Below are 24,149 nucleotides of genomic sequence, written 5' to 3'. Positions count from 1 at the left end.
TTCTGTGTGGAGTCTGCATGTCCTCCCCGTGGTCGAGTGGCCTCCGAAAGACATACGTGAATGGGCGTGCCTTTGCTGAAGGTTGGGTGTCGAGCTGGCAACTCGGCACCATAAAATTCGACTGCCAATCGTTAGCAGACTGGAGTTCCGCTGTGGTGACCCCTAACTGGGAAAAGTCGAAACGACAAACAACAAAAACATTCCAAAGGATCTTAGAATAAGCCTTGAAAAAAAGTATTTCTAAATGAAATTAAAGATAAAATTAAACATTTTAAACCTAACAAAGCCCTTGGTTTAGATGGCATTTTCATAGAGATTTATAAACTATATCCTGATTCTACTATATCTTTACATCATAAAACGTTGATAAAAGTGCATTCTAAAAATATGATTTTGCCATCCTGGAGATATTCCTTGATCACTCCCATTCTTAAAACTGACAAAGATCCACAACTATGCAAATCATACAGACCAATTTCTCTTTTAAATAATGAATGCAAAATTTTTATGCCCATAGTTATTAACAGAATGAACGCCCACTTTCAGAAATGATACATAATGATCAAACTGGTTTCATGTACAAAAGACATACTTGAGACAATATTAAAAGAATTCTAGCGTTGAGTTTTTAAACAGAGAAAATGAAGAAGGTCTGCTGGCCAGTTTAGATATAGAAAAGGTCTTTGATTTCATCAATAGGATTATCTTTTTGAAATGATAAAAGCATTATCATTTCCATCATCTTTCATCTCTATGATAACAGCCATCTGCAAAGATAATTTAGCCTACATCAAACTGGGTACTTTCACATAAAAATATATATCCATATCTAAAGGCACTTAACAAAGATGCCCTCTATCCCCTATATTATTTGCCCTTGCCATGGAAGTTTTAGCATCATTAATAAGAAATAATCCAAAAATTAAATGTATCAACATTTATAATCAATATAACTCTAAAATAGCCCTATTCCCTAAAAATATGATCATAACTTTATTTAGGTCAGACACAGAGTTACTTGAATTAGATACAATAATCAATAATTTCAAAATAAATTCAGGTCTCCATTTTAATAAATAGAAACCTAAACGTAGTATCCTCAATAATAAAGGAAGAACTCAATCAGTTAATCAAAGCAATATTGCAGAACAGGTTAGTTCTTTAAATTATTTAGTTACAGTCTTGGTAATACTAGGAAAAAAAAAATGAAAGAAATGAACAAAAATATAAATTTTAGTAAACACTCATATAAGCAAATTAAATAATATGTTATTTTTCTTTGAAGACAGGTTACAATTGTCAAAAATGATTCTTCTACCAAAGATTATGCACATCTTATTGGTGCTTGACACCTATCCTGTTAACAATTTTATTAGACTCATAAATAAAATGTTAACAATTTTTATGGCATCCTAATAAAACCAGGATTGCTTATATACATCATATTAGGTCATGTGATTGTGGTGGCATAAACTTTTCTGATACTGACACCTACATCAAAGGATTGTTACTTATGCTTGTCTTAAATTGGATTGATACAAACTATAGTTCTAACTGGAAATCCCTTCACTTAGCTAGAATGCTAAAAGAAAACTCATTAACATCAGAAGTTTTTTTCAGTAATCTTTCCAACAAGTTTTGGTATTTTTTTTGCCATACCATTCAGTATAATGTAGCAAAACCTACAAATATAAATCTCTTTAATAACATTTTCAACAATTTTAAGAAAATAGTAAATTCTAATGCAAATATTAAAATCTGGCTTGACCTATTGGTTCCTTTCAAAATCACAAAAAACTTTTTAGATAATAAATGGTAGAGCAAACATTTTATATGTTGGCAACATTGTATTAAATATCTAAAACATTACATGCTAAACCAATAATCAAGAAACATAACGTGTCATCACAAGAGTTGTTACTCCTACAAAGTATAATTACCTACTATCAAGATCTATGTAGAATTATTAAAAATTCATCATATGGGAATTAATTTCCTCTAGTTTTTTTTATATCTGAAATACTATACAATAAATCCAAATCTGAGAACCTAATATCCATATTATATAATATTTTAATAAATTATAAGACCACCTTAACTACTAAACAATGAAATATAATGACCATAGGCCTTCCCCCAACTATTCTCAGCAGAAAAAGTTAAATTACTATCTTCTATAAAATACACTTCCTAGGGTCAATAGTGGACTGCATTACTTGGAAGATTTTACATAGAGCTTTCATTACCCCTGATAAAATTGCCAAATTTAAAAAAAATCTGATAATATTATTTGCTAGAGATGTAGTTTGGTTCCATATTTATTTTATTTATTTATTTTACATTTGTTGACCGGGCTAGTTCAACTGGAAATATGTACATTTTCAGCAAAGGCCCGGGGGGAAAAGCTCCGACCATAGATATAGAATCTAAACTACATTTATATATGAAAGATACATATAGTGAATTAATCTGAATAATATATTTTATAACTGTCCTAATTTAATACATTTCTGGAAAAATTGAAGCATTTTTTTCAGCTTTACTTTTCAGATAATTTTTCTTTAGCCAAAACTATATATTTTTTAATCTTAATGAAGGTTATAATATGAATAAATCCAACTCTTACCTCTTATGGACAATTCTAGAATAGCTTGAAAATGCATCACAAGGAAATGGAACACAACTACCTCTCCAAGTTTTAAAGATTTCCTGTGTCTATTACAAAAGAACTTAGAACATATCCATAACCCTTGGATAAAGGTTTAATCTGTTACTGAGACTTACTGAATGGACATTAACTCTGAAATATTATATAATTCTTTCATAAATGTATTTTACTAGCGTGTAATATTTAGGATTTCTTTTCTGGCCTTTGTAAATAATGTAAATAGTTGATGTGTTTTCTCATTCTTACACAAAATTATGTTTCTTGTGTTATATATAGTTGACCTATTACAATTTCTTTTTTCTCAATATTAATGTTTGAGTAAAACCTTTTTTGTGCCTTGTTTGTCATAGATGAACATTTACTGTCTTCCAGTAATATGACAAAAAAGATTTTCTTTCAAATTCATTCTTGCTTTTACTTGTTAAACCAGTCACATTTTTCCATTCAGTGTCATTAACGTCTGTAAGCATTAAATATAGATTTATCACTTGAACTGTGTCTGTCATGTCATAGTCATGGGTCAAGGACTGCCAACCCACCTACTTTCATCACTACCACCAAATCTTCTTATGATGATCTAGGATTTCTACCCCCCTAAATAAAGTCTACCATCATATTTTAATAGACTTCAAAAAGGTAGCAATGTTTAAAACATTAAGAGCAACATGGAGAGATGGAATGCTTGTTTTTGCTGGATTGATGGATTTGTTGGTCCCCCAACCTCCCATCTCCTATAATGAAATTTCAGCCTTTTCATCAGTAAAAAGTAAAAAAAAGAAATATTCATTTCCTGATCATGACTTATTTAATATAGCACTACATTATCTACAAAAAATGATTTTATTTTTTGACCTCTACCTTATACCCCCCCACCTTATAATGAATGCCTAACATTGCAGCAAAAGGCTCCAAGTGTAAGTCAAATAGAACTGGTCACAACGGGCTTCCTATTGGATTATCTCCAATAACTTCAAGTTAACAAGGGACATCCATGCACCAGTATTCAATACATTTAGTCCAAGTATGTAGCTGCAAGTAATTCTCAAAATTCTTTTGTAAACTAAAAGACAGATATAGAAATCTAAACAAATAATACTGTTCTTCTTTATTAAGTGCCTTCCCTAAATTTAAATTTAGTATTTCTAAGCTACCAACATTCTGTTTCACATCTTCCATTTATAGCCCTTTTTTCAGTATGTTCTCATGTGCCCTCTACCCCCTCATCAATCATCATTAATCATTTCAGTTACCTCCAGCATGTTTAGCTAACTGAACAACTATAGTGGGTATAAATAATCTACCATTGTGATTAAATATAGATACTGCTCTATAGGAGGACAGCATGCATGTAATTTACCATCCTTTGGACAACTGCTACAGCAGCTTGATCCTATGATTAGAGTATATGTTTTGTATTAAAGACGTCATTAAACACAACAACCAAATGGAGACAATGTTGTTGTCTTCACCTTTCTATCAGCTTTCTATCATCATTATTATTTTCCAAAATTTTTCTCCATAGTGATAGGAGTTATCAATTCACTTTAATGACCCTTGATTACTTTTGCCATCAGGTTTTATATTCCCTTCATTTAGTTTATGCAACATATAATTTCATAAAAATTTCTAAATATAGCTAGTGCTGCTACCAGATCTATAATTTAGGGACTCACCACCTTAGACTGTTACCCTGCAATATACTTCTTTGGAATCTTTGGTTTCAGAAATTCACCGCAAAAGTATTCTGCTCTTCTGAAGGAATATAAAATTATGTTTTATTCACTCCATTAAGACCACATTTCTTACCCAAAATATTATCTTTTACTTTTAATCACTAAAATCTGTTTGCTTTTTCCAAATGTTCATTATGCATCTGTTCACTTCTTTTGCTGCTTCCTCTTTTAACTTTTCCCATACCACCTACATTGACTGACTTTATGTACTAAATTTATCTCTCATCTCATCTACTAGTTTCTTACTCAATTTCATAACATTTGCTGGTTTAAATAACAGACAGGGAAGCCCCTAGCATCATTATTAAGGTCAAATTACACACACACACACACACACACACACACACACACACACACACACACACACACACACACACACACACACACAGAAAAAAGCTTTTTGCTTAGGCATTTTTATAATCAAAAGTGTAAAAGGAAATATTAGCTCTTATTTGGGAATTGAGTCAAATTTATCTCAACTGTATAGTTTTTTTGTAAAATGTCCAGATATTTACCTCATATTTCAGTCTGTTCCTTATAAAACTTGTGGTTTTCTGTCACATTATTGAATACTGAAGTCACTAAATGACAGACATTAAAGTTGCAGATTTCATATCTTCAGTAAATGCTGCTAACAAAAAATTGTTATTCTATCATCTTTATGAGTTGTAAGAACAATATTTAAAATCTGTCCCTGATTTTGGACTTATTTTGCCACATTCTTTTTGGCATTGTCCAGATTTCTTGCACTCAGAGGTTGAGAGTTTTGAGCCCCAGAATTCCAGCATTCTATGGTGACATCACTGGGCTAAAAAGACCCTATGGATTGATGGATGCTGCATTTTCTCTTATGACCTTTTTCCTTTCAGGTAGGAAAACCCTAGCATGGTGGTTAAATTTGACTTTCAAAGACACACACACACACACACACACACACACACACACACACACACACACACAGAAATACTGCAGCTTTCTATTAATTGTTAGAATTAGAAGTTCAAAAGGAAAACATAGCTCTCATTTGGGATTGTGATTGCTGGAAGCCTTAGGTTCAAGTCTAGTGTCTTTCTACCATTCTAATTCATTCAATGCCTAAGCAGAAGATCTCTTCTGTGTGTGTGTGTGTGTGTGTGTGTGTGTGTGTGTGTGTGTGTGTGTGTGTGTGTGTGTGTGTGTGTGTGTGTGTCTGTGTGTGTGCTTGTATGTTGGTTTGTAGTTTGGACTGGATCCCCATGGTAAATGTTTCCTAGCTGAAAGGAAGAAACTGTTAAGGTAAAACACAGTACTGATCTGTCTAGAGGTTCTTTTCAGTCAAGCAACAGTGACATCAGCATAGAATGTTCTGGGCTCAAATCTCTAAGGAGAGCTAGTATTTCTAATCAGCTAGTGTTTATATGTTTGGAATACAGTGCTAGTCCAAGCTTAAATTGTTAGGGAATCTGACCCTGGGACATACTAACTGGTGGTATTAAAAATTCTATGAACTGGGTCAGAGCCAAGATGGTGGCAGTGTAACAGCTCTGACTGTGTGCTCTGCAGATATCTTAATAATCTTGAGAGAAAAAACAACTCTGTGGCTTAAAACTTAACATTTATAAAGTTAAATATTGTATCAAACATTGATCAAATGTAGCCTCAAAGGAACATTTTTTCTTTCAGATTCTTCTGCTACATCTTACTGAATCAGTTAAAATGAGCTCATCCAGAGTCTCTTCTGGAGAAATGGCTTACAAAAAAGAAGTCCTACAAGTCTTATCTTCTCTATAAGAGCTATCCTTAAAGATTGACAGTGTCTAGATAAAATTAGACAAACTTCAAGAAATTAGCTTTAACCAGACTGAAATGCTAAGAAGTATGATTAAAAATCAAAGTTCTACCATCAAAGAAATGGGAACAGCATTAAATGACTTGAAGCCAAAGAAGAGGAAACTCTGACAAAATTTGTATTAAAGCAAAATAAGTGGCTATTAAATAAAATGCAGGATTTAGAAAACAGAAAGAGAAGATGTTACCAGAGAATTTTTGGAGTTCCTGAAAAAGCAGAAGGAGAAAACACAATTTCTTTTCTTACTTTTTGAATAGCACAATTTTTTAAACTTATAAGAAGCCTTCCTTATTGAACTAGAAAGCACCCATCAGTCTACTGGGAAACGTATTCCTATTAAACCTAATGCCTCTCCATTGTGGAAAGATTTCTTTCTTATCTAGACAAGAAATTAGTGCTGAAAACTGCATGGCCCACATCTCCATTAAAAATGGAAAAGAACACAATTAGATTTGATAATGACTATTTAAGCAAAACCTCAGACAAGAGAATAGAAGTCTGGCCAATAATAAAGCAACTTAAAATAACATCAAAAAGTTTGTGTTATTGCCTACAAGGCTCAAAGTATTCCACACTACAGGAGAAAAAATTTTCAATATACTTCAAGAAACAAACCATTTTGTAACTGGCCTAGATTTATCCACTCTTCTATCAGAATAACGTGATTATACCACAACAAAAATGAAATGACAAATTGACAAGCATAATAGTAATGGTACTTCATTAAAGAAATTAAAAATTTAATCTCATGCAAACTCTTCATCTTTGGGAAAAAAAGTTATGAAGTGCTTTTGAAACTTTTTTCAGTTTTATTTTAACTATCAAAGTATTGAGTTAAATCTGTAAGCATTAGTAATATAAATTCTGCTGTATTTGTTTTATTTTTTTATTCTATTTTTTAAAGAAGAAGGAAATATAATTGTTATTTTTCATATACATACTTAAAATATTCAAGGTAAGCCTATTCATTGTTTTACTATAATACATTGATTTTAATATTTATTGAAAAATGCTACACATCTAGTTGCTTTGCTACTCTCACTCACACTAAATAAGCAAATGTTTTATAATATTGTTTTCCTTAGCTCACCCCTAACATTCATGTGATAAAGTGCAGAACAGAATATCTTTAATGGGACTTTCTTTGATAAAATGAGAGTTGCATTCTCATTTACTGGGAAATCCCTTAGATATGTGATTAAAGCTTCTCCTACTTATATGAACCAAGCTAGAATACATTAACTTCCTTTATGGAATAATTATTTAATTGTTAATATAATTTTAATCTAATGTACTGTTGTGATGCTTCACAGCATAATGTTAAAAGTCTTGGTTGGTATATGAAAGCCACATAATGTGATGAATAGTGCCTGTTTCATAAACAGTGAAAAGTAGTTTCCCTTGTGAATTAACTGGATATATTTCAGGGATGTTGTGTAAAACTCAGGTGCCTTTTGGTTTGAAGGCTTGGTATTATGGGTCTGATGGAGTTTTTCTGACTGGAAATAACATTTGGTGACCCTTTTGGGTGATTTTTTCTGTTTTCTAACTTCAAAGTTAGTTGGTTCTCTTATATGGTAGCTTAGCAATGAACAAGTAGGAGCAGGGAATGCATGACTAATATGAAATGTTAAATTCAAGTGGAGGGGAGAGGGGAATGATTTTGAAGACTGATTAATGTAATGTAATGTAATATTACTTAAATAGTTGTGTACTGATTTCTTGTTCTCTGCAGAGATAAAATGTTGCAGTTTTGATTTTTGAAAAGGAAATAACTTTCTTTTTGACTTCTGTACCTACCTGCTATATTTTATCTTCCAGTTTAATTTATCATTAAACACTAATAAAATTAACATGATGATAATTAAATAGTAAAGCCTGTAATCCATATTCAGTTGCTAGGAAGTGATCAAGGGGCAAGGCTAAGGATGTTCTGTGTTTTGGATTGGTTAAAGTAAACTCACTCATTAATATTTATATTTCTAAAAAATATCGACATCAAAAGAGGAAAAGATTGAATTGTAATGAATTATTTATTAAGCCATGATATATAGTCACTCAAATATTTATAAGTAAAAAGTATCTCACTTTATAATCTAGCAATATAAAATTAATTATTTACATATTGTTCATATTATAGATAATGATTGTTAATTTTAAACTGGTCTGCACAGCTATTTATTAAATCCCAGACACAGTGATTTAAATCACTCAGATAATAACACTCACTTATAACTATATTACGTTAAAGCATTTCACATCTTATTAAGCCATGCCTGAGAAATGCAATATTAGTGGATAGTTTTAATATTATAATTATAACAACATCCATCCATCAATCCATCCACAACTCTTTTTTCCCATTTTTACACATGGGGTTAGGGTGTCACTTCAATACTGAGAATCATCTAAAGTCAAGTTTCACACCTCCAGATGGTTAGCACTGCCATAGTTGCTCTTCCATACCACACGAAAGCACAGCTCTGGGCAATTTAGAGTATCCAATTTACCTACTACATGTTTTTGGAATGTAGGAAGAAGTCAGAGCACCTGGAGGAAACCAAATGAAACATATGGAGGACATGCAGACTCCACACAGAAGGCACCCCAGCTGAGAATCTAACCAGAGAACTTCTTGCTGTGAGGCAGCAATGCAAACCAGCAGTCTCTGTTTACTAAAGAGGAGGAAACAACTAATAGATGTATTATTACAACTCTCGAAATGTGATGGTTGCAGCATGATTTGCTTTTGGATCTTTTCAACATGAGTGAGCCAGAGAGTGGGAGAAAAACTGTATTGGACGACATCTTGAAGAAACTTCAAGTTGAAAAAGCACACATCATCAGCAAGAAGAAATTATATGCAGAGACAGTGATGGGAAGCAATGAAAAGAAAAAGTAAGATTTGAGTAATGCAGGAACAAGAGTAAAGAACAACTTCACTGTCAGAATTTCCAGTAAAGAGGATGAAGGAATGGGCAGGTATAACAGTTAGGATAATGTGATAATGCTTTTAGGTACAAAGGAATCCGAGGTAAGAGTTTTCATTCATATAAATAAGGAAACTTTCTATGATATTATATTTGAGACTGGGTTACATAATGGAGAAATTTTTGGGGGGGGGATATGAAAAAAGAAAGAGTGTTATCTGTGGAACAGATATGTGTTGAAAGCATTTAATAGAGCTGTAAAGAAAAAAATGCATATTCAGTTTGGAACATTAGTAGAAAAGAAGACTCTGAAAAGACATAAGTAAAATGTTTAAAAATGTTATGGACATTTCTAAAGTTTTTGATAATAGAGGTTTATGGGCAGGGGATAGGATTGCAATGTGCTGCTGACTATGGTAAATGAAAATATTATACACATCCTTAGTACTATAAATGTTGAAGGATACAAATGTGTTGTAAAATACTATGCCCAAACAAAATCATTTATGTGGGAAATCAGATAATTTGATAACTGTGACAAAAATAAATATATATGTGGAGAAATGGGACATGATGCAAGAAATCAGATTTAAGATGTTATAAAAGTAAAAAAAAACTGGTCACATATGGATGGATTATAAAGAAAATATAAGTATGGATCATTGGATCATAGGATCATAGGAGATTACTAGGCTATCAACCCAGAGGTCATTTTAAGACTATCTGTTTCAACCCAATGTAATACCTTAGAGGTACTAGTCAATACTCAGGATTGCATTTAGTGATGACTGCCCATGTCCAGGAGGGTTGTGGGTGCTATCCCTGGTGAAAGTTTATGGTGCTCTATCCACTCACCCAGATTCCTCTTGAACAGTGTCATACAGGTGCTCTGTTTTACATGAATTGGTAGCCTATTCCAAAGACATTGCAGTCACTGGCAAATAAATGTGTCCCTATAGCATGTCCTATTTAAGATGCAGCCCATATTTAAGTCCCTGGAACAGATGGCTGTAGACCCATTTGATTTATGGATATGCAGTAAGTTCATTAGGTTTGGGTCTTGGGTTCCTCTGTAAACCAGGCATAAGTCTCCCCTAAGATGTCTATACAATATGTAGTATAGTGACAGGGATTTTAGTCAGTCCATGTAAGACACAAACCTCTGAGGTCTCTCTAATTGCTGTAGGTGCTTAGTATGGTACATACTAAATGGGGCATTATACTCAATTATGGGCCAGATAAGTGCCGAGTATAGGGGGATTAAAACTCCTTTTGTTCTTGAGGTGATGCCTTTACTAATCAAGTGAGCTATGTGGAAAGCTTTCCTTACAATAGTAGATATGTGGTGGTCGAAGTTAAGGTCGCAGTCAACCTGTGATCCCAGATCTCTTACCACTTCATAGGTACCAACGGTATTGTTATTGATTTGATAGTGTGAAAAGACATTGTTTGTGCTGAAGGGAGTGATGATGCATTTTTTTGTTTTCACTTTGAGACCGTGACTAATATACCAGTCGTTGTTCTATGTGAGACCATTCTGGAGTATACTGACATCATTTGTGGTTCAATGGTTGTACCTAGTTTGCAGACATCTACAAACTTGGTCAGCCACAGCCCTTTAGTTTTGACCTGAACTTCTGAGAAGTATATACCAAACAGTAGGGGGCCCAGCACAGACCTCTGTGGCACCCCACTAGTAACAGGTCTGCTGGTTGCTGTGGAGTCAGACACTTTAATAGTGTGTGTCCGGTTTGTGAGCCAGATGGCAACCCATCTTACAACTGAGGGGTTTACATTCAGTTTGCTAAGTTTATTGGTAATGGCTGAATGTGGGATTGTGTTGAAAGCCTTTGCCAAGTCGAGGTATGCTGTGTGCACAGATTTGCCTTCATCAATGGCCTTGGTTACATTTTCAAAGAAATCCACCAGATTTAACAGGCAGGATTTGCCCTTCACCTAGCCGAATGGGGAAGGATCCGAGGTTTAGAGGTCACCTATGTCTTTATTTATGAGATCCCAAATGATACATTCCATGACCTTATAGATGAGGCTAGTAAGGCTTATGGGTCTGTATTTCCCCATGTCTGTTGCTAGGCCACCTTTGTGGAGGGGAATAACTATAGTTGTTCTACATTCCGCTGGAATAAAGTCTGTGGTTAGGCTATGATTGAAAAGTGTAGTTAATGGTGATGCTAGTTCATGTTTTAGCTGGTTTAGAAGACAGCCTGAGATGTCATCTGGTCCCATGCAGGCCATGTTCTTTGCCTTGGACAGAGCTTTGAGGACCTGCTCTTTAGATATGTAAGATGGGGGGAAGTTTGGGGAAAGGTTTAATGTAAGTTAGGACGGGATAAGGGAGTGAAATTTTCACCAAACCTATCCACTAGCAGGTTTGCTGTCTCTGTGCAGTTAGTGTGTGTGTGATACCAATTGCCGCCAGGTCTGCACATGCTTGGGTCCTACCCTTTAGGTTACGTACATAGCTGTAAAAGGCCTTATGGTTATCCTTGGCAATATTTCCTAGGTTTCTCTCAAAGGAGATCTTGGAGGATTTGACAAATTGTCTTATTTACCTGTTAAAGCTAGGAAGTGTGCTTTTCCATTGTTGGGTCCTTGTCTTTGTTTTCTTTGACAGCAACTTTGGGAGGGAGAGAGGGAATCAGACACTCACCAAAAAGAAAAAGAGCAAGGACAAATACATACAGGACAGGAAATAATGAGAAACGGGAAAGGTGAAGGTAGGGAAATAAAGAAGAAGCCAATAAGGAAAAAGACATAGACCAAGGTCAGAATTAAGTGATAATGAAATGTACAATGGAATACAGTGAAGGAAAATTAAAATTCAATTGGTAAATGTGTGTATGAGAAAGAAAAGGAAAATTTATAGAAGTCACTGTAAAAGAAAAAAAAAGGAAAGGATGAATAGAATAAAAAACTGTTGACTTAGCAAGGATACTTAAAAACAATGGAAAAGGCAATAGTAGAATAGTAGCCATAAATATAAATAGTATGAAGGGATTAGTTAGAAGTCTAGGCAGTCTAGAATGGAGTCTTAATACAGATATAGTAGTTTTAGAAGACATAAGATTTTTTTAAATAAGGAAGAAAGATTATAAACAGAAAAAAATATGAAGAGGTAACAGTTTGGAATATGGGTAGAGAAACATGTACATGTGTATGCATTCCATGTAAGGAATCCGTTGAAAAAACTAGATGCGATTTTAATTAAAATGGGAAGATTAGCAATTTTAGATGTAAGATGGAAGGAACACAAATATAGAATTATTGTTCTTTATGCATATGTCATAAGTGAAGAAAGAGAAAATATGTTTAAAAAATTGGATTATATAATGGCCAATATGGATATTATAATTGTAGGGGATTTTAATTGTAATTTGAGAAGAAGAAAGAAAAAAGGGTTGTGATGTAAGTAAAATATTACAGGCAATCATATATGGCAAATTTAACATATGGAAATTGAATAGGTGGTGTTATAGTACAGGACAACATAGAACAGAAATAGATCATTACTTGATATCTTCAGAGACAGAAACTGCAGATGAAGATATAATAGAAACAGAGTTATGCGGCTATTTGGGTAGATATTAAACAAAAAGAATGTATAAAATAGGAAATGGAATAAACAGACTAAATGAAAATAAATGGGATGAAAAAGGAAAATTCATAGTAATAGAGCTTTGAAAAGATCATATCGGTATGAGAGAATTTTATAGTAACTGCTCTGAATGGTAGATAGCATTTAAGGAAAAGTACAAGAAATGTCATATGGAATGGTAATTAGATAACAGGAGAGAAGCAAAAAGATGTTAAGGAAAACTAAACAACGAAGCATTTAGTAATATAGAAAAAAAATAGGGACTATTTTATTAAAGAAAAAGAAATAGATGAAACAAGAAAGGATTATTTATTAAAGAAAAAGAAACAGATGAAACAAGAAAGGATTATTTATTAAAGAAAAAGAAATAGATGAAACAAGAAAGGATTATTTATTAAAGAAAAAGAAATAGATGAAACAAGAAAGGATTATTTATTAAAGAAAAAGAAATAGATGAAACAAGAAAGGATTATTTATTAAAGAAAAAGAAATAGATGAAACAAGAAAGGATTATTTATTAAAGAAAAAAAATAGATGAAACAAGAAAGGATTAAATACATATTATATAAACAAAGATATTTTTTGAAGGAAGAAAGGAAGAAGTGGCTCCGCATTTAGGTAAATTCATTATAGAAGACAATAGTATAATGAGAGAGATGAAAGATGTAACAGATGCAATACAGGACAGGCAAGAAAAATATAATGGAAATAGTAGAATAATATGTAAAGGAAATGTTTAAAGAAAGAAAGATAAGAAAAAGCAATGGAAGGTTAAAATGTTTTTAGAACAGGATAATAAGGACGTAGAAAGAGAAATACTTCTAGAAGAAATAGAATATTAGCATTAGTCAATGCAGGATCGGCAGCAGAACCTGATGAAAAAGAGTATCAAACGTATAAAAATATATCCGTCTGGCAAAGGAAAGTGCTTTATGGGCATATTGAATGAATGGTTAAATTAAGGATCTCAGTATAAAGAATTATGTAGTGGCATTTTAAAGTTTATCTGGAAAAAGGGGGATAAACAAAGCACAGAACTGGAGACCTGTAGTATCAAATAACACTAATTATAAAATCTTTATGAAACTCATACAGAAAATAATGGACATTAAACTACTTGACATTATGCAGGAAAGGATTTACTGTGTTAAAGGCATAGACTGTCAGGAGTTATTAATGATAGTTACAGAATTGGTAGATGACTACATATATAGGAAGGAATAAATGAAAATTAAGATAGGTGACCTGACTAAGGCTTTTGATATTATACAACATATGAAATGTTATAGGAAATATTTCAATCTTATAATATTAGTACAATAATAACAAATATATGTCCTGCTGCCAATAAACATGACAAACTAACGGTCTTAGTAAATGGCTTGCTAAGTCAAGAGACAAATATAAAGAGGGAAATCAGACAAGGGTGTCCATTAAGTAGCTTAACATTTGTAGTAATAATGAATATGATATTATTCAGGTAAATCAAGATATGAAGAAAGGATAAGTTACTAAGGAGGATATCAAACTACCTATTATGCTACCTTACACAGACAACAGCATAATTGCTGGGAAGATGTGAAAGATCCCTCTATAGATCCATTGGCAATAGCATACAGCTACAGGTGAAGACATCAGACAGGCCATTTATGATCTCCTTAGCTACCTTATACATACAAGCAAACCTTTGTATTCTAGATAATACTTCTATCTCTACAAAAACAAATGCAAATAAGGAGACAAGTGGAAACCCCACTTCATACCCCTGCTCACCTGTACTTAACTCGGTTATACCTTATTCATTAATATTATCCATCTAGGATCCTTATAGGTTCATTGGCTCATAGGAGGTTACAAGGCTAATGGTCCTAGGGCTTTTACAAGCCTAGCCATGTAATATCCCAAGTACCCTTATTGACTATAGTTAGATGGTCATTGTTAGCAGAGGGAATTCTGTGATTATCACTGAGTGCTCCTGTCCACGAGGGACATAGGTGCCACCCCCAGGGTGAATTAACAGTCACCCATCCAGTTGTCAAGTTTGAATAGGGTCATTGAGGAGCTCTGCTCCACATGGAGTGGCAGCTTATTCCAGAGGAGCAGCAATTACTGGGAGATATACCTGTCTCTCTAACATATTCTGTTAATGTAACAGGCTGGGTTGAGAAACCCTGGAAAGAGTTATTCTTGTCCGATTTTATTTATTATTTATTTATTTATTTATTTAACATTTGTTGACCGGGAATGTCCGACTAGGTTCCACAGAGCCTGTTTTCAGCGGAGGCCCAGGGAGAAATGCTCCAGATGCATGTCTTTGGATTTGATTGCTTATGTGAAGCATTTCCATTAGGGCAGGGTCCAAGACTGCCATGGAAGCCAGGTACATGTCACCTCTAAGCAGTCTGTATGATACAGAGTACAGTGATAGGGATTTCAGTCTTTCCATGTATGTCATGTTTTGGAGGCCCTGGATTCTTTTGGTTAGAAACCTCTGGGGTCTGTCCATTGCTGCAGGTGTCTGGTGAGGTACATACAAAAGGGAGCATTGTACTCAATTAGTGGTCTGATAAGGGTCGACTACAGTGGATCTATAGCCTCCCTGGTCTTGGATGAGATGCCCTTATTTTTGAGATGCACAATGTAGAATGCTTTTCTTTCCACTGAGGACACACAGGGATTGAAGTTTAGATTGCTATCAACCTGTGTTCCCTAGTCTTGCACCACTGAGTTTGAGCTTAGAGGGGTGCTATCTAAATCATAATTAGCAGGGGCTACTTCTGTGCCATAGGGGATAATGAGGCATTTTTCGCATTAAGTTTTAGTCTGTGAGTTTAGCAACAATCATTTTCTGTGTCAGCCCTTTCTGTAATATGTTAACATCATTGGGGGACTCTATGATTGTGCCCAGTTTACAGTCGTGGCAAACTTGGTAATCCACAAGCCATCTACCTTCACCTGAACTTCAGAGAAATAGATTCCAAACAGTAGAGGGCCAAGCACAGATCCTTGTGGTACCCCACTGTTACCTGATCTACTGGTGGAGGTGGACTCCCCAACTTTGACATTGTGTTGGTAAGCCAGTTTGCTACCCATCTAGTACTGTATGGGCTAATCCCCAGCTGGGAGAATTTCTCTAGGGTAACTCAGTTGGGGATTGTGTCAAAGGCCTTGGCTAAATCATGATGTACTGTTTTGTCCTCAGCCAGGGCTTTGGTGACATTTTCAAAGAAGTCCACTAGGTTTAATAATCAAGATCTACCCTTGACAAAAACAAACTGGATTGAGTCAGGGCTTTGAAAGTCATCTATGTCCTTGTGGATAAGGTCCATGATGATTCTTTCCATGGCCTTGCAGATAAGGCTGGTTAGGCTTATTGGTCGATAGTTCCCAGGGTCAGTTGATGGACCCCCCCCCTTTGTGCAAGGCAATTACTATTTCTGTTTCTCCACTCTGCCAGGACAAAGCCAGTTCTCAGGCTGTTGTTAAAGAGAGTGGCAAGTGGTTCCACTAGTTCTTATTTTAGATTGTTTAGTAAGCAGCCTGGGATGTTATCTGGTCCCATAAAGGCTGTAGTTTTGGCCTTGGAGAGTACTTGTATGACCTGTTCTTTGGAGATACTCAGTAGAGGACTAGTGTCAGGAATGCTTTGGGGTATGTCTGGTTGAGACAGGGGGTTGATGTCATTGCCAAATCTGTTGGCTAGCGGGTTGGAAATTTCCTCAGATTCAGTGTGAGTGATGCCATTCACTCTATGTTTGGCACACAGCTGGACATTTCCTTTTAGGTTTCGGATGTAGTTAAATAATGCCTTATAATTGCCTTTAGCTAGGGATGCTAATTTAGACTCGTAGCTAGCCTTAGAGAATGTAATAAGATATCTGATGTGCTTGTTCAAGCTGAGGAGGTTATTCTTCCTCTATTGAGTAAGTTCCCTCATGTTCTTAGATATCAGTTTTTTTTCTTTTGTTGTACAGCTTATTTATACTTCCATTCCACCAGGGTGGCTTGTTTTTTCAGGAAGAGCTGGTTTTGTTCCTGTTGGATACAGCCGAGTCAATGCATTTGTTTAAGGGGATGTGTGGGTCATTTGTGTATTCCTCTGCATAGGAGTCATTGTTGGCTATGTTGGTAGGGACTTTGAAACTTTTTATACCATTGCTTAGTAGGCAATAGTTTACTTTGGAGAAATGTTTCAGATTTCTTTACTCCTGTGGGGATGTCAGGTTTTATCTTTACTTCAAACGAGACAGATTTATGGTCTGACCTTACCAGGGAGTGCAACACGCAGGCGGTAGTGCAGTGACCCCATGTTGGTGAGAACTAGGTCCAGGACATTTGAACCCCTTGTGGGAGTGCAGACCAACTGTTCCAGGGTATTTGACCTAACAAAGTCCAGGAACCTCATAGTGATCATGTTTCTGCTCATATAAGTCACCCAGTCAATGGAAGGATAGTTGAAATCTCCCATGACCAAAGCATTTGGCTGTATACTGAGTGACTCTAGCAAGCCCAGGTAGGCAGTGTGCTTCTCATGGTTCATGGTGGGGGGCCTGTAGCTAGGAGGTGATGTGAAGGGGTATTTTACCTATAGATAATTGGAGCTGGAGTAGCTCAACAGAGTCATACTGTTTCACCAGACTTGTGGTGTATTTGGATTTAATGAAGATGGATACACCTCCACCTCTGGCTCTTTTATGCTCATTTTGGGGTCTGAATTTGTGAAAGGCATTGTAGCCTTGTATGGCTGGGGTGCTCTCACTGGCCTTAAACCAAGTCTCAGTGACTGCACAAATGTTAGCATTTTACAAGGTGAGCAGTGCTTCCATGGAGTGCAGTTTAATGTTTAAGCTCCCAGCATTAAGCAGCAGGACCCTGAGTCTGTCTTTAGTGGATTTCTTTACAGCAGACATTTTGTTGTTTGGACATTACCTAATGAAGGCACTATGGGGGAGGCAAGCATCTTTGCCAGTATCCGAATGCCCTGATGAGACTGGTGAAGGTCATCATTGGCAAAGCAGCATGGACTGTCGACCATGTCTTCCCAGGCAGACAGATACTGGATTCACCTGGAATGATACCAGAAGCTAAGCCAATTATTGAAATCAATCATTTTTGTCTGTATTGTGGCATCATCCTATGTGAAGGCAGAATGCTACTTAGGACTAGGGGCATACTGCCTGGGACACATAATCTGAGAGTTCTGTCATGTCTCTTTTCATATAGTCCAGAGAGGTACGTCTCAAGTTATTCACACCAACATATATTATAACAGTCATAACAGTACTTGTTGCTGAGCAACTTGAGTTTGTGTGTGATTTGACAGATCCTGACACCTGACAGGCAGCTGAACATAAACTTCTCCTTGTTCAACCTGGTGAGGGGGATATCTTTGTGTCTCACTATTCAGTTGCCTATGACCAAAACATTAGGTTTTGAGGTGTTTTGCCTTAGGGGATTAATTGCTGAGACACTGATATGTGTTCTATTAAGTGTAGTGGTAGATTCTATTTATGTACCAGGATGTGTAAGTTGTTTGCACTTGGGAGGTCTCTGGTCTTTTGGTAGGCTCATACTGAGTACCTCTGCATATGTGGGTTTATGTATCTTGACCTTTTCTTGTGTGAGAGGGGAGCTGTGTGTGCTGACAACCTGTTCTGTGTTTTGTACATTATGTGATTATAACTTCTTGGTATAGTTACATCTCTTACATGGTGTGTTTGTTTGCTTTAGGAACAAGGGGTTGTCAGGATACATGAGACAATTACTACATTGCTTCAGGATGCCCATATCAATCAGGTTGGCTAGAGAAATGTTAGGAAACTGTTGTCCATTATTAAAGCATATATTGTAGCAACTAGTGAGGAAGGGCTAGATGAACCCAGGTTTGATTGTGAGACTAACAAAGGCAGCTATTCTATGGAAAGCTAAGGGTGGAAGACTGCATCAGTGCCTCAGAATGTACAACTGAGTTGCTCACCAGGTAGCAACGTACAACTGTGTTACGCGCAGAGAGGCAGTGGTGCTAAGGAGGTTCTCTAGCAGATATCAAGGGAAAATTATCTTTCTAAGTGTTTGCGTCTATACATGGTAGAGTTAAAGCCAGCAGTAAGGTGCACATATATGCACAAACGCATGGCTTAAACACAAGAGAAGTTAAACAGTTTTAACACAACCAGTAGGAAAGCCCAAAACTGAGCCTTTTTCCAGCAATCCCCAGCAAAGATGGGTCTTGGGCTACATACTTCTGCCACAAGGTGCAGGAGGGCTTTCTTAATGTAGGTCGGCTGTTTTTAGTGCTTAAGTAATGCCAAACAGCCTAGATTCAGCAAATCTGAATCTAGCCTATACTATGAAATACAAAAGTACTAGACATTCAAAGTGCAGGAAAAAACAGTTACAGCAGGAAAAGCAGCAAAAAATGAATCAGCAATTAAGCAAAATATAGTTCAAAAAGGTGCAATGCAACCTTAAAATATACTTATTTTTTAAAACAGTGGATGCTTTGGATTTAGTTCAGATTAACTCCAGATCTTTGGCTAAAATACAAGTGAAGTTAAACAGTTTTAACACAAATTAACCAATAGGAAAGCCCAAAACTGAGCCTTTTTCTAGCAGTCCCCAACTCAGTTGGGTCCTGGGCTACACACTTCTGCCACAAGGGGTGCAGGAATGCCTACTTAATGTAGGATGGCTGGTTTTAGTGCTCAAGTAATATGAAACAGCCTAGATTCAACAAATCTGAATCTAGCCTGTGCTTTGAAATACAGATGTGCTAGAAATTCAAAGTGCAACACAGCAGCAAAAACAGCAAAAATAAAGCAGCAATTAAGCAAAATACAATTCAAAAAAGTGCAATGTAAACTTAAAATATACTTATTTTTTGTTGAACACAGTGGATGTCTTGGATTTAGTTCAGATTCACTCCAGATCTCTGGCCTCACTCCAGATCTTCGACCACTATCCTTCTTGTAAACATGTCTTAAAACATTTTACCCTATATACCTTCAGAACCATATCCAGGTCATTTAGAATCCTACAAATGCAGGTTTCATAAATCAGTCCTGGAGCTACACTCAGTCACCACTGGCACATGCTGATTGTGTCCCATAACAGCTTCTGCCTGCGGCAGCTGCCACCTTTACTCCATCCTAGATACAACTCTGTGTACCCTCATCAAGCAACCTCATTTCTCCATGTCAAAAGCCTTTTATACCAAAAACATCTGTCTTCCTCATCACCTAGTTCTTAAAGTGTAGTAACAGTTTCCGCAAGTCTCTTGAAGATGGCCCTCTATGAACCTCACCTGCTTCTAGATTGAAGACATACAGCATCACCCTCTAGGATGCCCTTAAGTACCATGCTGGCCCTGGTTAAAACACTGCACGAACCAAAAAGAAAAGATAAAACTGAAGACTACAGATGAAGAATCCACTTAAAACACCAGTTTATTTCACCTCTAGCACTTTGGCAACTGCCTTCAAGGAGTATAAAACATCACATAACTTACACAGTTTATATACCCTAATGCGTCTAACAATTAAACAATTAGACTAAACCAATTAATCAATAAACATTAAAAAATACTTAATACTGCTTTCTCATCAGATAAGAAGCCTCCAGTTACATGCCACATTCAGACCATGAGGAAATAAAGTGTCATATTTCAAAATTAAAATACTTTCTTTATATAACAACTTTTTATACAAATCATCAGAAAATACACCCTTCATAATATATTCTAAGACAGTGGCTTGTAACCCATTTGGATTAGAATTGTGAACCAGCATAAAATGTTTAGCAACAGGGCTATCTTCTTTATTATTTATAATATTCCTGACATGCTCCTGCAGTCTAGTTTTAAACTTCCTTTTGCTTTCTCCTATATATACAAGGTTACAGGGACATTTCAACGCATAAATAATACCTTCAGTATTACAGCTATATATATTTTTAACCTCAAATACACGGCCATTTATATACTTAAAAGTTGGAACAATATAATGACATACATTTCAATGACCACAGGGTAAAGTTCCTAATCTCTACATGGTCCTATATTGCAATGTCTCAGTGGGATATTTAAATTTATTATGTACCAAGATATCTTTTAAATTCCTACCTCTACGAAATGAAATGCCTAAAGACCTAGACAATAAATTTTTTAGGTCCATTGATCTAAACAAAAAATTCCAGTAGTGTTTAACAATATCTATCAGTTGGCCCTGGTTAAAACTCTGCATTGACTTGGGAAGACTGGAGTGTCAGCAGACACAGTGAAGTGTAGGGCACTGGCACAGTTGTCTGTATGACAGAAACAGGAAAAAAAAAGAGCAATAAAGAGTCATGTAAGCATGGCTGTACAGTGTATGTCAAACTTTGCTAACACATTGATACTAAAAAGTATTACAAAAAACTGAGTCATTGCAATGAAGACAAGGTAAATTAATTCCAATTCAAGCTTATCCTGCCTAAGTATGATATCTTATGATAGAAGAGACAAAATATAATGGCTAAGCAGTGAAGTCCGACATCTGCATTTTTTTTTTGTCTTTTCCCAGTTAGGGGTCGCCACAGCAGAACTCTGGTCTGCTAATGATTGGCAGTAGATTTTTATGGTGCTGAGTTGCCAGCCTGACGCCCAACCTTCAGCGAAGGCACGACCATTCACGCATGCCTTTCAGAGGCCACTTGACTGTGGGAGGACATGCAGACTCCACACAGAAGGCACTCCAGCTGAGAATCGAACAGGAGAACCTCTTGCTGTGAGGCAACAACTCTACCACTGTACCACCGCGGCTTCCGAAGTCCGATATCTGCATAAATAACTATAATGCTCTTACAGCAAGCCAATTATGGTAAATCAGGAGACATTATTAAGATATAACAATGAGTAAAACCTAGCACAATTTACACATTATGCAAATATAATGAAATGCAACAAAATATTTTGCTCGGTTTTATGTACCCATACAATAAATAACGGAAGTATTTGTTAAGTCAAGAAGTTGCCTGTCTGATCCATACCCCAAGGCATGGAGAGATAAAGACCTGATTGCATACCCTATGAACCATATTTGATATTTAGCATGGGTGCTGGGGGGGACAGGTAGAGGAGAAGAGGCTTGAGTGGCTGACAACAGCTCATCTACCCCTGGAGGGAGGGGAAGTGGCATGCCACTCTGGTAACATGTACTGGAGTGTAGGCTATCACCTGTGGAAGAGGCCATGAAAGGTTTGTACTGTTAAGTAGTGCATGATGTGGAGATGGGAGGATATTGGTGCAAGCATCACCCAGGCAGCTATTGCAAATCAACCAGACATCTATGGGAGGGGTTTTGAGGGAAGTGATGAGGACCTCTTTGGGAGCAGTACATTGGTCTGCTCTCTAATGACCAACTCTTGAATCCAGGGGAAATGATAATAACTCAACTTAAGGGTTCTTGTACAGTTTGGGGATGTCTGACACTCACCCATGCAGACAGGGAAACCATTGGGCAAAATTCTGGGGAGGGGGTTAAAAAACATTTGTCTGCCCTCTGAGCAACTGCAGCATTAAAAGCAATGTAAGGACCGATCCCACTAAAAACACACCTCCAGGATACTATCAGTATACTAGTAGTATAGAAGCAGACGATATGGTCTAAATAAATTCTCAAAAACAGACAAAACTCATGCTCATTGATACTGTAGTAACACGTGGCTATTCTAACACCACCTCCAAATGCATACTCACACACAAACAAACACACACACACACACACACACACACACACACACACACACACACACACACACACACACACACACACACACACACACACACACACACACACACACACACACACACACACACACACACACACACGCACACACACACACACACACACACACACACACACACACACACACACACACACACACACATGCACACACACACACACACACACACACACACACACACACACACACACACACACACACACACACACACACACACACTCACACACACACACATACACACACACACACACACACACACACACACACACACACACACACACACACACACACACACACACACATGCACACATCCGCACACAGACACACACACACACACACACACACACACACACACACACACACACACACACACACACACCAAGCACACACAAAATCTCATTCTGAAGGCTGTGTGGAAAGATTTTTGTCTTTACTTGATTTAACTGTCTGTAATTAAGAGCATATGTAAAAATATCAGTCTGGTTTTATCCATTTTATCCGTTAATGGTTCCACAAACTATGTCTAACACTTTTAAAACAATGTGATTTATCTTATAAGACAGATCTCCCAATACTTAAGACTTCACTTGATTTCATCTAAAGAATCATTACAAGAAACAACTCATTAAAAAAAATGATACAATACCATCACTCCATATAAATTAATATGGAATTAATGACTGACTTTACCGTCCACCATTATAAAATTGTTATAAGGTTTCCAGTTCCTTAACGTTTACTGCCATGGAATAAACCAAAAACACTGTCAAATGACAAAACCCAAAATACTACATATGATGCATTGCATGGCCTTTTTTATGCCACTTTCTACATATTGCTGGCTACAGGAGGAAACAGTTTCTTAAGTCGTATGAAAGGAAAGCAGTATTTCCAGCAGGCTCCATCTTACCTTTTGTGGACTCGGCCTCATGTTTATTAATTACTGCCAAGCACTTTTTCTTTTCTTCCTGAAGCACTGAAACTACTCCACATACTGAATGGCGTCCAGACACCTGCTCAGAAAAAATAAATTGTTATACTCAGAGCCAAATAGAGAATTTACGAACATTAACTATAGCAGTAACTCATGTTTAACAGTTATATGTTTCTGCTTCTAGAGATGAGCTTGTCTGAGCTATACTTATGTTAGGGGAAGATATAATTCGTGCAGTAGTGGTTCAGCTTTTATTGAAAGTATTACTGCTCTCCTATCTGTATATTCTGTGCAATCATAATTATTTTTTTTAACTCCAGCTTAAAACTACTTTGCTATCATAAGACTCAACATTCTTAGATGGACTGGAAAACCACCCAGCAATGCTTTCTTGTCTTGTACTCACTAAATGCTACATTAATCTCAGCATGTGCATAATCCTGAATTAGTAATATGCATAGCAAAAAATTGCAGGTGAATATTTATTCTACTAGTTGGTCTCCAGTGTTAGTGTTCCTCTAGTAGTGCAATCCAGTTCCAAGCACCCAAGCTTCTGCTGTGTTACCCGCTCAGCAGAATAAAAACACCTTTGCCATTCACTTAAGCATAATATCTAAAACCTGTGAATTTAGCTCTTATTTGTAACTGTGCAATGAACTA

The 24,149-nt window shown here is 36.2% G+C and overlaps 1 protein-coding gene across 1 annotated transcript in view; it reads right to left on the bottom strand.

The window, feature by feature from the left end:
- VIPR2 (vasoactive intestinal peptide receptor 2) overlaps positions 1–24,149 on the bottom strand; it is an 875,754-nt gene that overhangs the window by 731,720 nt on the left and 119,885 nt on the right. The window contains exon 2 of the mRNA XM_044062023.1: positions 23,466–23,568. Within this exon, the coding sequence (XP_043917958.1) occupies positions 23,466–23,568 (103 nt within the window). The remainder of the gene's footprint in view (positions 1–23,465; positions 23,569–24,149) is intronic.

The sequence above is a fragment of the Protopterus annectens genome, chromosome 2.part1 (assembly GCF_019279795.1).
Source record: "Protopterus annectens isolate FY-2018-M chromosome 2.part1, PAN1.0, whole genome shotgun sequence".
Taxonomy (NCBI): Eukaryota; Metazoa; Chordata; order Ceratodontiformes; family Protopteridae; genus Protopterus; species Protopterus annectens.
The sequence above is the reverse complement of the archived record's forward strand: the minus strand, read 5'-3'. Positions and strand labels throughout refer to the sequence as shown.